The sequence below is a fragment of the Aplidium turbinatum genome, chromosome 14, assembly GCF_918807975.1.
Source record: "Aplidium turbinatum chromosome 14, kaAplTurb1.1, whole genome shotgun sequence".
In the NCBI taxonomy this organism is placed as follows: domain Eukaryota; kingdom Metazoa; phylum Chordata; class Ascidiacea; order Aplousobranchia; family Polyclinidae; genus Aplidium; species Aplidium turbinatum.
The window spans coordinates 14440316-14454821 of record NC_137485.1 but is presented as its reverse complement, the minus strand read 5'-3'; the positions used below and the strand labels follow the sequence as shown (position 1 = coordinate 14454821).

At 39.7% G+C, this 14506-nt stretch overlaps 1 protein-coding gene and 1 pseudogene across 1 annotated transcript; one reads left to right on the top strand and one right to left on the bottom strand.

The window, feature by feature from the left end:
- Positions 1 to 3818: 3818 nt before the first annotated feature.
- LOC145782921 (uncharacterized) lies at positions 3819 to 4910 on the bottom strand (annotated as a pseudogene).
- Positions 4911 to 13035: 8125 nt separating this feature from the next.
- Positions 13036 to 14017, top strand: LOC145783690 (uncharacterized). The gene is made up of 2 exons (XM_082595580.1): positions 13036 to 13410; positions 13558 to 14017. The coding sequence occupies exons 1-2, from the start codon at positions 13157 to 13159 to the stop codon at positions 13928 to 13930; spliced, it is 627 nt and encodes a 208-aa protein (XP_082451706.1). The 5' UTR covers positions 13036 to 13156; the 3' UTR covers positions 13931 to 14017.
- Positions 14018 to 14506: the final 489 nt, after the last annotated feature.

Below are 14506 nucleotides of genomic sequence, written 5' to 3'. Positions count from 1 at the left end.
GCTTTGGTATCATGCACGTTATAAAGTCCACGTTTTGTCCCTTCCACCTTTTTCTAGACTTCTGCAATGTTTTTCGCGCAATTTTTTTATCAAGATCACTAGCCTAAACCAACAGTTGTACAATGCATTGTTTGGACAATTACATTTCCTCTGCTTGTTTGCTAATATATGGCGCTGTTGAAACAAAATAAATTGTCTTGACTTGACTCACAATAAGTCATAGGATAGGCTATCTGCTTCCAATCCATCCATATTATATATAATATACTCAATATGTTACTCATTGTTTCAGAGGTTTCAGACAACTTTCAGTTCAGTATTCAGTCTCTGGTGCAGTGCTGCCAGTTGTCACTCAAAACCTTTTGTTGTTTGGGTATGCACAACAACCCACATTTTATGGGTGGGTTGGTTTTGAATCTTTATCCTCGGACTGACAAAGCCTTGATTGGTTATTCCTGGTAGTTTCGCATAGGTAGAGGCTCTTGACACATGGCCGATAACCGAGATTGGCGGGAAATTACTCCATTCACTGCCGCTGAATGGAGAGCAGTCATGAAATACGTTGTTCAACCGCACACCCCGAGAGTCGAACTTGCGCCGCGTGATCTTGAGTCGGGCGCGTAACCACTGAGCTAACGGGCGGACTTTATATTGATATAACATTGCGAATTGCATTATACAAAGCAACAAACTACAAAGTCGGCAGCAGTGGCCGAGTGGTTAGCGCGTTGGGCTTGCAGTCGAGAGCCTGCATGTTCGAGTCCAGCCACCCGCACTTGCTGTTGTTTCTCTGGGCAAGAAACTTTACGATAATTGCCTCTACCCAGTGATCGATTTCGAGTAATGGGTAGTACCAAATTGAAGTCATAAGTAGAGTAGACCAGGCCCGTAATTATACATTTTAGCTTGGGGGGGCTCAAAAGCTGTTGCGAAGTAAAAGGCTATGCACCAGTGGCGGCTCGTGACTTTTGGCCATGGGGTGCTGTAAATAGTGATGTTAAATGTGACGTCATAAAGTGATAGGAACGGACGAGCGCCGAAGGCGCGAGCCTCCTAGGGGGGTCTGGGGGCATGCCCCCCCAGAAAATTTTGCACTTTTATATGCTCTAAAATGCCATTCCTGGTGTTTTCAAGACAAAAAATAAAAATTTTAAGCAGTTGAAAATGTGGATTTTTAGAACTTTGAAACAAAGAGCACGAGGGATTAGTATCGAGCACGAGGGATCAGAGAGAGAAAGCGAAAAATTAATCAATGTCATCACGGAGGTTGAAGATACTTTATTTCAAGAGCTCTGTGCCCCTGAAAAGAGCGATGTTGGTGAAGTGGACCTCACTAAAAGATTTAGGCTATTTATGCTAAACCATCACAGCACGCTTAGAATAGTGATACTTTTCAGAGTAAACGTTTTCAAGGCATGTTTTTGAAATACAACACACCAATACCATCCAGCGCGGCTGTGGAACGCATGTTTTTGCTTGGAAAGGACATTATGCGTCCCAAACGCAGCAGATTGTCAGACAAACGTTTTAAAATGCTTATGTTTCTACAAGGAAATAACTAAAAGCTTTGAGCTTGGGGGGGCATTGCCCCCCCAAGCCCCCCCGGCAATTACGGGCCTGGAGTAGACAACTGGAAACAGACATTGCTGCAGCGTGGGTCAGGTGTACGTCGGAAGGCGTACACCGATGCATAGCGCTCTAGTCCGCTTTCCCGCAATACAGGATAAAGATATGAAAAACAAACAAAAACCACTAGAAGCAGCAAAATACTATAATCTACACCAGGGGCTCCGAGAGGGGGGAAATCGGGCTACTTTCCCCCATAGCATATAACAATGTAAAGGAAAAACAAGTAGTTCTTCGTTTTGTCACTTTTGAGGGGGGCCCATTTTTACTACAAAAATAAAAATTTATCAACCTAAAAGTAAACAAATTTTTGAATGAAATGCGTAGTTACAACTTTACAAGTATTTTGCGATCATTGTTATGTTGGAGTTCTAACTTGAAAACTAGTGCTGCTTTGACTAAGCTTGTATTAGGCTATGTTTGCTTGATCAACTGCGGTACCTTGACAGGAAAAACTGCGTTTGCCAGGCATATGATAATGAATCCAACATATTTGGAAAAGTGTCCAAGCAAGATTGAAGAAAGTAAATCCTTTTTGCCTATTTTCTGCTTATGGACGTCATTGCTTAAATGCACTAGAGTTGGAATTTATGGTGTGCAGTGTTGTCCAAATATTAGGTATATCATTTTTGAGTACCGGTAGTGTACTTGATCGACTAAGCTTAGGCTATGTCATTATCAATTGCAGCCAAGCCAGATAGTAAATTCTAAAGAAACCTATACGATTTCCAAGCAGCCTACTTGAGCAGTTTCAAACCTGAGTTTCAAACCTCAGTTTCAAACCTGTCTTGAGAACTGTGAACATGGTTCCATAGGCCACGTTCGCCTCCTTTGCCAGTTTATGAATGGATCTCTTGGGATTTCTTCGCACCTTTTCTCTGGTTGCTTTTATCAATTTTGAAGTTCTGGCGCTTCGAGGGCTACCTTTGGATAGGTCGATTTTTGACACTTATAGTTTCTTTGTGCCTTTTGAGAGTTCACCAGACCAACATTCTGTTAATTTTTAAGTCCTTGCAAAATCAATCCTTGACTTGCCCGATTTGAAGAGCTCTACAATAGCTATTTTTTTATTCAAATTTTAATTCATGGCCTATAAAATTTAAGCCTAAAAAATATAAAATTGACAAATATTTAATTTATTAACATATTGTAAGTTAACGCTAAATATTGACGTTAAATACAGTTTAGGAACGAAAAGTTTAGAAACGAAGTTTTGTGTTGGAATTTTAAATACAGTTGTTTGAAAGTTGTAACGTTACTTATTGATGACCCTCTATAGACTCTGTGCGATCATAAGCGTTGGTTCACTCTGCCTCGTAGTCAAATATTTAAATCAATATTTTTCCAAGGGAGCTTGAACTAGGGACAGTAGAATATCGGGATGCGCAACTACATCCGCTTTTGGCTTATCCGCAACACTAGAAGGGTTACGATTTTTTCTGATTTACAAAATAATGTGCATTTTATAATGAAACACAACACGACTACACTGCAGCACTTGAACATCTTAAAAACAAGGCTTTGAAATCAAATTTTCCCCAAAAACTTATCAAAGAAAAAATTCAACTTGCTGAAAAATGGACAGAACGAATACCTAAACCCACAGAAAAAAATGCAACCAAAGCCCACAAAGTAATCTGGCCTACATCTTTTCCTAATTTACTCAAGACCACCAACGCAGAGAAAAAACTACAGCCCAATCAAATGATGACATATAAAAAGCCAAGCACGCTGGAAAATTTACTCACAAAATACAAAAAAATTGCCCTGAATACAGTAACACCAACCAATGGCTACTCCAAACCATGCGGCAAATGTGCACTGTGTGGTAACCATTGACAGGGCCGAATTAAGGTTTTCATGGACCTGGGGCTATTGGTAATCTGAGGCCTATATTTCATTCCCCTCATTGTACCAATCACAATTAAAATGAAAGAACAAAAATTATACCCGAAGTACAGTATTTACTTAAACTCATTCAAATGACATGTCTTCTGGATTTAGACAAAGCAAAGCTGTTAATAACATCATCAATGTCTATTTTTTCCAAAATTTGTTTTCAATGCAGAGTAGAGCTAAGGAATGCAACCTTTTCTGGCCCATGGATGAACGCAGTTGATTCTTTACTCTTTTAAGCACTGAAAATGAGCGCTCGCCTGAACAATTAGAAATCATCAGACAAAAATACATTCTTAGTAGCCTACAACAAATACGTTAGGAAATGCATACATGAACTCATTTTCATTGATAAATCTAAACATTCGAGTTTCTTTGCTGCATTCGCTGTTAAAATGGTGTTGTTTAAGCAGTGCAGAAAAATGAATCATCTCTTCAGGCAGTGATTCTTCTAGAATCTAGATCATCTGGATAATTTAGTGAAGCAATGTTTTAGCACTCTCTTCAATTTTACAGTTAGACATGGTGTTTAATTCCGCCAGAAACGAAAATCTTATTTGAAGACGATCGTATGCTGCAATTCGGAATTTCATACACAAAATAATTTGGTCAATGACTGGCAAATATGAGTTTACTTTGAATCTGCTCGATGGATCAAGTGATGTGTCTTCAGATCCACCTTTGCTATCCAAGCATACTTTTCTTCTCTTCCTTCTTGAAATTTCTTCAATCAATAGGCTATAATGATGACAGCCACTCAATACTCTACCCCAGGGTTACTCAACTAATCTTAACAAAGGTCCAGTTTGACAAGTTGTATATTTTTAGCGGTCCGGTGAACAAGTTATTTCGCACGCAACCACTAAAGCTAAACTATTTTATCAAACCACTTTCTTAAGTAAAATGTAACTCGAATTAGATTTCTGAGAAAGTATTGGAGAGTTTGGGAGTCGAAGACCCCTAGCAACTAGAATAATCACAGTAGAAATTGCTTCCTCCCAGTAGAAATATGTTTGAAAAAGCCCTGAAACGTGGCAAAGAGGGTATTCTTCCAAAAACTCAAGGTCCACCATCAATCCCCAGAAGGTCCGGATTCGGACCGCGGTTCGCCAGTTGAGTAGCCCTGCTCCACCCTTTTCTTTGAATTCTTGAAATTGGGATCATTGGGATCTAAATGTTTGAACAAAGTTATGTAGACCCTGAAGCAGATTTGTTGCCTTATTCAAAGTAATTTTGCTATCCTGTAGCGCCCGACTAGTTTTATGAAACCGTTCCATTATGCAAGACCATATCTCAATTGAAATAACGGTTTCAAGCTTTTCCATTAACAAGATAAACCCCTTGGCTGTTTCTTTAGTCTGTGATTGTTCGTCATTGTCATCAGACATTGCTTTCAAGACTTGAAGAACTGCTTGATAACTTTTTCTTAGCGCATGTATAACGTCATATCGTGTGCCTCCCAATGTGTACCGTATCAGACGAAGGCTTAATTGTTGGCAAATGAGTTAAGAAGCACTGCTTTACACAGTTAGCATTCGTTCTATGATATTCGTCCTTTATTGTTTTGATCCTGATAATAAGCATGTCAGTTGCTCTTAGTAGCCTAAGTTGTTATCGGTGGGCCTATTTTTTTGGTGGGCCTGGGGCTGCAGCCCCATCAGCCCCCGCCTTAATCCGGCCCTGACCATGGAGCGCATAAGCCTATGGTAAAAGAATGCACCTCTATTAAATGTAAACTCAACAAAACATACAGTCTCAAACAAAAATTAACTTGCCAAAATTACGAGATATAGCCTACATTGCAACGTGCACCATATGTCACGAACACTATGTAGGACAAACCATGACAAAATTTTCCACACGTTGGGCCACACATAGATCTATTTGGAACAGTTTTAATTACTTTGATAAATCCGGTGACAAAGCAGCATTATTGAAACATTATGCGAAACTCCACAATATTGAACTCAAAAAGAAACCAGCTCTGGCAGACTGCTTTGTCGTTACTTTCGCCGAACAACCCAGCAAACATTATTTAGACATCGCTGAAGATAAATGGTTACATACAATCAAAGCCACCATAAACATACAGAAATTGATTCGACCAACCACTTAAATCCCATGTCATCAGCAACCTCCGACCCCTGTGGTGTAGATTCTTCAACTATGCCCATTTAAACGTATTCTTTTTTGACGCTTTGTCTATGTAAGCTTATGGATGGCAATGGACTGAAATTAAATTGCATTTTTCTTTGTATTCGTCTTGTTGAACTGTTGTAATTTACTAGATGGATGCCCATTTACACTTATTCTTTATTGACGCTTTATCGATATAAACTTACGGCAATGGACTGAAACTAAATTGCGTTTTTTCTTTGTATTCGCCTTCTTAAACTGTTGTAATTTACTAGACGGATGATCAGGTTAATGTATTTCTTGAATTTTGTACCAGAATATTGTTGGAAATCGTGGGAGAACACCAGTTAAGATTTAGGCTTGCAGGTTTTGATTTTAATATTATGTAACCATCTATTTAAAATATAATTTTTATGCGTGTTGATAACATCGGAGTTTGCTTTATTTGTTCGTTTTAGGTATTTTTCAAATTTTCTTCTTTTTTTACATGTGCTAGCTGAAGATGCTATTACTATAGCGAAATCGATTCTTAACTTAATAAATTACACTAAGAGGTTAGATTGTTGTGCAAATGCCAGCATTTGATGAATGCAAATTAGCAGTACCATTTTATAGGTTATATAAGAAGATTGAAGTTGGTTTTAAAGTAATTTAAGGTTTTTAGTTGAAAACAAGCGAGCAACAAAGCGTGAAAAAAATGTCAAATTGGCAATTGACCCTTCTAATGTTGGCGGAACAACGGAGTTGCACGTCCCGGTATCTACCGTCCCTAGCTTGAACGCTCCGCTGGACCCCTGGCACAGGTGTCGGAATCGGTGGGTTGTTGGCCGTGAGTGCGTTTAACTATTAATCAAAGAGTTGGGCATAGGCTTATTGCAGGGATATCTAGAAAAGGGGATATGAAGGTTCGCAGCGATTGCCTTATTCTCGTGAGTCGTGACACTACCAGGGCGGTAGTTTGTAGTGCTTTAAATATGTGGTTCTTTTTAAAATCGTAGAAAGTTTTGTAGTGCAGCTGGTACAGTGAGCTACAGGAGACAGTTAGAAAATGTTACGTAGAGCATATTTAAAGAATAGCCTACTTGTTTACAAAGACAGTTGAAAAGTTACCAGTAGGCTAAGCTGTTTTTTTGAACAAAGCCTTTGCAGTAGGCTAGATGTAAAGCAAGTAGCCTATATGGGTAGTTGAATTAACAAGCACCCATGAGCATGCTGTGAATATCCAGGCCTGATGCTAATAGCGCAATGCAAGTTATCATAACAAAATTTATTAAACTACTACCGGTGCCAATTGTCATTTTACGATAAACACAGATTATTTACGATAAACAAAAGCCCTTCTATTGTCAGACTTAATAAAAGCCTTCGTATCCCCTTCTTTAGATATCACTGGCTTATTGTCGTAAATCACTCGGCCGACATTTTTGAATTAGCCCCCCAGCCCCCCTAATTTTTTTTTCTGGGTGCGCTACTGTGAGCAACAATGGCAATTTTGCTGCAAGTGTAGTCAAGTGATTTTAGTTGATTTTCATAATTATTGAAAGAAGTTTTTTCATACAGATATAATACTGTACGTTGTTTAAAATCGAAACTTTAAAGAAATTCAATTTCACGATGAGGAAAGTAGCCAAGTTCGGCTTAAGATACATGATGCAATGCATGATACAAACTCGTTACTTGTATTTTTGCTGAAAAATGTTTTGTTGGGGCCCACTTTTAGTATTGTTTCTCGACCAGTCATGATTTCTCTCGGAGGCCCTGACCTACACTCATACAGTGATTGAATCGGTTGCTGCCATTCTCTCCCTGCCTTTTAGTAAAGCGTCTTGTTTTCGTAGGCAAGGGCAACTGCCTCGTCACATCAACATCAGTGAGTTTCAAATCTCTTATCGCATAACTACATTTGAGGACTTGATAAGGAAGGTTCCCTTTGCGTTTATCCAACGCTGCGAAATTTCTGCTAATAGTTTAATTTCGTGTGAAATGAAAGAAAATATTAGAAACAAAAATAAAAATAAGCCCATTATATACTGTAGGCTATATCAGTGATTCTCAACCTTTTTTGGCCCATGGACCATATTTAAAAAAAAAATCGGATGGACCACTTTGCTATGTTGACGCCTCATGAACGCCACTAGTCGAAACTGCCTATTGCACATAGGTCAGAAAACTCAAGGGCGTGTTCAATCTTAGTCCTTAATAAAATAATACTTAATAAACTAATTAAGCAAATCCTCTTAATTTGCACACTTAAGCTTAACTAACTTACTTGAATACACATAATTTTAATTTCAAATTTTATTCTAACAAAACATCATACACAATTGCACATATTGTTTCAATAAAATGGTAATGTCTCAGTCTTTCCTTTTTAGCAACGTGAGCTTCTGACATTTTGTTAATTTGAAAGCACTGCTGAATACAACACTTAATTTAGCGTTTGAAAACGTACAACATGTGACATTCATAAAATAATTTAATTAACATTCAGTGAAACAGCGAATAGCTCTACTCTCTCTATAGAAACTTTGTACCATGAAGAAGCGCAATGTTCGTGCACCGACAACAGCACAACAATTACAGCAACATATGATTTATTGATTAGGCCCGCCAGCACTTCACTTATGCCTTAAACAGTTCAATAGCCTACTCGTCAACTGGTAGAATAAGTTCAAAAACTGCTGAGCTTCTGCTAATCTAGCACTTCCAGAAAAATCGATTAAAAATCACGAAGTAAACATGATTATAATGTCACGCTGACATACAATCATACATGCTACATAATTTGTTACACCTTGGTCACAGCGGTAAACCATAATTTCTTCGTGGGAAAATTGTAACTTAAAGTTCCCGGATCCTTTCGTCTGCATATAATGACCGAAGAAACACACACTTGAACTTCTTTTCAAAAAGTGTATTTCTGTAAAAATTAGCCCACGGCTACCGAAAACGAGGGGGTGCAACGCGTACACCACTGAAAACTGTCACTACAGAACAGATTACTTGGATAAAAGACGGAACTTTTGTCCAGCTAGCAAGCACTAAGCCAACAGTTAAATGTGCGGCCAACTTTCAAACAATCATTTTACGAATGACCAGAATAGATAGCAATATCTCAAATTCACGTATGCAGTACTGTGACGCAATAATGAAAGACAATTATGAAGTCATTTCAACAGGTGTTTAAAGCTGATGTAATATTTCCTGTTTAAACAGGCCCAAACAGGCCCAAACAGGTTTGACACAATTCTTATGAACGCTGGTGCAATTTTGGCTCATGTTTTAGGAATTTCCATGACGTAATATTCAGTAGACGTGAACGGTTTTTATATGACGTTTGATTTGGTGAAAATTGTCGGGAACACACCTGTATGCAGTCCTTACATAATTTACTGTAGTAAATTATACAATTTTGAAGAATGTTGTGTAAAGGATTTAAGTGAAAAGAAAACCAATGAATCAGAAAATTCTTTTGCTATAGCTACAAGGTAGCACAATCAATAGAAAAAGACAAGCAATCGTATAGTGATGGAGAATTTGGGAAAAGGTGTAAGATGGATGTTATTGAAAACTCGGCAGCAGTGGCCGAGTGCTTAGCGCGTTGGGCTCGCAGTCGAGAGCCTGCATGTTCGACTCCGGCCACTCGCACTTGTTGTTGTTTCTCTAGGCAAGAAATTTTATGATAATTGCCTCTACCCAGTGATCGATTTTGAGTAATGGGTAGTACCAAATTTAAGTCATAAGTAGAGTAGACAACCGGAAACAGACATTGCCGTCGGCTGCAGCGGGGGTCAGGTGTATGTCGGAGAGGGCGTACACCGATGCATAGCGCTCAAGTCCGCTTTCCCGCAATGCAGGATAAAGATAAACAAACAAACAAACAAACAAAAAACAAACATACGTCCAGAGAAAAAAAAACAAACTACTTTTCAGATATAGGCTTAAGTCTTCCAATAAGAACCGTAACTCGACGAAAAGAAGAGATATCGGAGAACGTAACATGTAGCAAAACGTTGTTGTAGCCTATATTTATAGTCTAGGCTACAGCAGGAGCGTTGACAGGGGAGTCTAAGTGGTACTTTTGGACCCGGGCCCGGAATATTTAAGGGGCCCGGATTTAAAAAATTCCCCGCGACTTCAAACATTATCAAGATCTTAATATGATCAGATCTAAAGGAATTGCCATCAGAGATTAAAACAGCCATTTCAGCCGTCAGATGGTAAAGTACGCAGCCCCCTTCTGGGTAGGCTACCGGGCCCACTTCAGCTTTCTGGTGATAAAATAGCCACTTCAGCCACCAAACAGTAAAATAAGGATTTAGTCTAGTAGCCTATAGTGATTTCCCTAACCACGAATATTACCCGAAACACGAATTTCATAACAGGCTAATATTTGTTCAAACTCAAAAACTGAAATGGCACAGGTAAGAAGATTGCTATCCCTATTTCTGCACTATATATAAGACCAAAACCACTTTTCAGATAGCGGCAATCAGTAAATGTTCGACCGAGGCCCAAACACTTTTCCCAAATCAAATTGAAAACTTTCTGACTGTCTGCACTAACTTTGCTGTAAATTCTCTTCTGATGAGTCTACTCTAGAATGACCAGTGAAATATCAATGGAATCGGGAAGTAATACTCTAGCGCCATGTGACAAATAAAAGTTCAAAAAAGCAACCGCTAAATAGAGATAGTAAGTTTTGCGGTTCAAGAAATTTTAAGATTGCGCAAGATTTGTTAAATGACCATGCTTAAACGACATCAATGAAAGTTTGTACACAACCTTTATATTCATAACATTGTCGATCAAAGGGGCCCGAAAATAAATTGGTACCGGGCCCGAGAAATCTTGTCAACGGCCCTGGACTACAGTTCTACGCAATGGCAATATGAGAGCACAGACACGACAGATAAGTCTACAGCTGAGCTGGCAGTATTTGTGCGTGCAGTAAACAAAGATTTTGATGTTTAAGAATTTGTTCAGCTGATTCCCGTCAAAGATATTACTAGCCGATATTTTGAAAGCATTAGGCTACGTCAACGCCTTGAAATCATGCCTCTAAATCTGTCAAAACTGATAGGCCTATTAATAGGCTACGGCCCGCCAAGACCATGTAAAGTTTGGCTTTGGCTCGCTGTTAGAAAAAGGTTGCCGACCCCTGGTTTACACATTGCGTTTTCATAATTGCCTTTTGTGCCAGCCAGTAGCGGCGCCACGGGGTGGACTGGGGTGGACATGTCCAGTTGTCCACCCCACTCCTATTTAGGGTCAATTTTGTAATTCGTCGAGATCCGATGAGAAAACTTGGGGGGTGTATGCAGGGGGTTAGGGGCAGGGGCGCCGGAACAATTTTTGACTGGGGGGGCAAGATTACAAAAAAAGGGCACTTTTGTTTACAAAAGGGCCAATTTTTTTTCAAGTTTTAAGATAAGATATAGCGATAATGCTAATCTATCAGCTCACAATGTATTGAGTAGTGATAGCCTACAAGTGTCCGGTATAGAAAGAAGGGCATCATGCTATGTTATAATGGTGTAACCTACTGTCAAGCCTTAAAGCAGCCTGCGGCCATGGCCGCTAAGTAGTGCTTGAATGACCGCCGGTGCTACCTCCTCAATCGGCCAAGTTTGGCCGCCGGTCTCTTCTAGCCAATTATTTAATTTCGCAATAGAATGATCGTGGATTAACTGTCGAAAAGTATCAAAGAGTGACGCAAAATTAGGTCAGCGCGTTATAATCGCCACTGCTGCATTGTATATTTGTTATTGATGGAATATATTCATCTGCGCGATCACCAGCGCTGTCAGTCTTGTTTGTAATTCCCGACGTTTATTTTAACCTTGTCAGACTGCATATTTTTACACCGCTAACAGGCGGCATGGGTACAATTGTACCCACGTACATTTTCCATTGAAATTTCCAAGTTAGTTATATTTTTTGTACGGTATGCCGTATTTATTGGTCAGAGCGTTTAAATACTGTGCTCTAGGGAAGTATAGCACGTGTTGCTGCACCAGTTCTCTCTCCATTCCCCTTTTATTTTTATCATCCTTTCTGCCCCTGCGATCAGCTATCGTCATCCCAGTCGTTCCACTTTGTTTCCTCTCCCTTCGTCTCTTGCCTTAGATAAGACAAGGCACGTGCAGTATTAGAGTTTTTGATTATATTTGAGTAGGACTAGTAGGAATTGGTAAGTTTTCTGCCGGAATTGGTTAGGTGTTAACTGTAGATTGAAAATTGGTTGTACTGTAGGCTATAAGTTTTGGAAGGTTGGTGAAGAAATCATGAGTGATGGTGATGCTGAATCTAGCATTTACGATAATCGAAGAACACGACGATTGAGGTCAGTATCATTTTGTGTCCAGCTTATAGCCTACTTTTGTAGTACCGGTATTTCACAAAGAAACATTATACACATTTATTTACTTTTTTGCTGCCTTTCAGATATACGGCCGATGAAATAAGGCGTATGATTGAAGAATCTGATTCTGAATATGAGGAAGGCGCATATGTTGCATCTGACGATGAAAACTACATACCAGAAGCAGATGATGGCATTGAAGAAGCGTCCGACATTGAAGAAGAAATGGTGGTAGAACAGAAAGAAGAATACGACTCAGACGAGAGTGTTGAAGATGTCCCTGCCATGTCTCAACATGTTGATAGCATTTGGATTGCTAAGGATGAAACCGAATGGCATAGAGATCCGCTGCCAACTGCCCAAACAAGATCTCGTAACATCCTACGACAAAGAGGTGGGCCTGCAGCAACCAGCAATCTATTTACAGAAAAAGAGCTGTTTAAATCCATCATGAGTCCAGAGATGTGTGACATCATACTAAGAGAAACAAATCGAAAGGCTAGAAGAGTTTATGAAGCTTTCAACAACAATCTCGCAGAAAGATTTCGTAATGCTTCTGAACGGCCACCACTAAGAACATTCGAGCCCTTTACTGAAGTTGAGCTCAGTGCATTTATTGGCATCCTTATTGCTGCTGGTGTACACAGGAATAACAAAGAGAATCTGGAAGATATGTGGAAAGTAGATGCTTTGCCTCTTATACGTGCAGCTATGTCTCGTGACCGCTTCAAGTTGATGCTCAGATTTATCAGATTTGACAACGATAATACACGTGCAGAGCGTGTGCAAACAGATAAAGCTGCACCAATACGAGATCTGTGGCTAATGCTGAATAAAAATTTGGAGAGAGCCTACAAGCCACATGAATGTATCACGACAGATGAACAATTGTTTCCATTTCGAGGACATACCAAATTCACACAGTATATACCATCTAAACCAGCTAAATAGTGTATCAAGGTTTTCTGGGCTTGTGATGCATCAAACGCCTACCCACTGCATGGTCAGCTTTATACTGGAAAACCAATAGATGGTCCCCGACAAACAAATGTTGGTGAGCGAACAGTTTTGGACCTGGTCTGTTTGTATAAAGGCTCTGGAAGAAATGTCACCACCGATAATTTCTTCACAGGTATGCAGCTAGCTAAAGTATTGAACACCTGGGACATGACTTTAGTTGGAACAGTCAGAAAAAACAAGAGGTTTTTGCCAAGCAACATGCAGCCTGGCAAGGAAAGAGCACTTCACTCGACCAATTTCGCCTACCATCGAGATGCAACAGTCTGTTCATATGTGCCAAAGAAAAACAGATCAGTTGTGCTTCTATCATCCATGCACATGACCGGAGAAGTCGAAGCAACACAATCAAGCAAACCAGAGATCATCACGTACTATAATAAAACCAAAGGGGGGTTGGACACAATGGACAAAATGCTGGGTGAATACACAGTAAAACGACGGACACTGCGTTGGCCTTTGGCATTTTTCTATAACATGATCGACGTCACTGGCTTAGCGTCGTTTATCATCTACAGGGAACACAAGCCAGTGTTTAGGAAAAAGGACCAACGGAGAAAGTTCCTGAAAGATCTTGCGAAACAGCTATGTATGCCTTCAGTGGAAGCTCGCACTACCAACCGCATGATGATGAGAAACCGCTTCCTTCGAGCTGCAGTGGAAATGGTTTTAGGACGGCCCATTGCGACACCGCCAGAAGGGGCAGAAGCTAACCCCAAAGAACCCCATGGAAATCGAGGAGCTACACCGATTGTTGGCAGTTGCTATGTCTGCAGAGATCAGAAACGAAAACGACGTAAAACCAGGAAAGGCTGCGTGGCTTGCGTTCAGCCTGTGTGCGACGAACACTCCATAACAAAAACAAAGTGTATTACTTGTGACACTGACTAAACCCATCTCGACTAAGTTTTCTTTCATATTTCTGTGTCAAATAAATCATTTCTGTACTCTGTTTCATTCAACATTCAAAAAATTGTCTTTGTGTTATGTATACTGGCATTATTTTGCAAGGGTACAATTGTACCCATACCGCCTGTTAAGGGTGTAAAAACAACTCGACCCTAAATCTCGGTAACGTGTAAAGATTTTTTGCCGACATTTAGTCTGCATAATCTAACACAGAAATGTAGAGATGTCAGGAAGTTTCAGGTCTCTCGGGTTTCTAGAAAAAAGACTGTCGTATTTTAAAATTGGAATGGGTACAATTGTACCCATGCAGCCGGACGAAGGTTAACAAAGTCTTAATCCGAAGTGCTAATTTACATCGGCTGGCAATATTGTCGTTTTTATGTCGATTCGATGTTGTCGGACATTGAATCGTAGTTAAAAAGGAGAACTAGGTTAGTTGACATCCGAGGGGAAACATTTTTGGATCATATTTTGCAAAATTCTTGCTTCTTTTAGTAATGTCCTTTCTAATCATTGAAATACTTATTTTATTACCTTGACGTCATCGTCAACACATGT

What these genes read in the sequence shown, in the direction of transcription:
- LOC145783690 (XM_082595580.1), top strand. Translation starts at nt 13,157, where the DNA reads ATGCAGCTAGCTAAAGTATTGAACACCTGGGACATGACTTTAGTTGGA. An exon ending in AGCAAACCAGAGATCATCAC is followed by an intron (nt 13,411 to 13,557) that starts GTACTATAATAA and finishes TATCATCTACAG; the next exon opens with GGAACACAAGCCAGTGTTTA.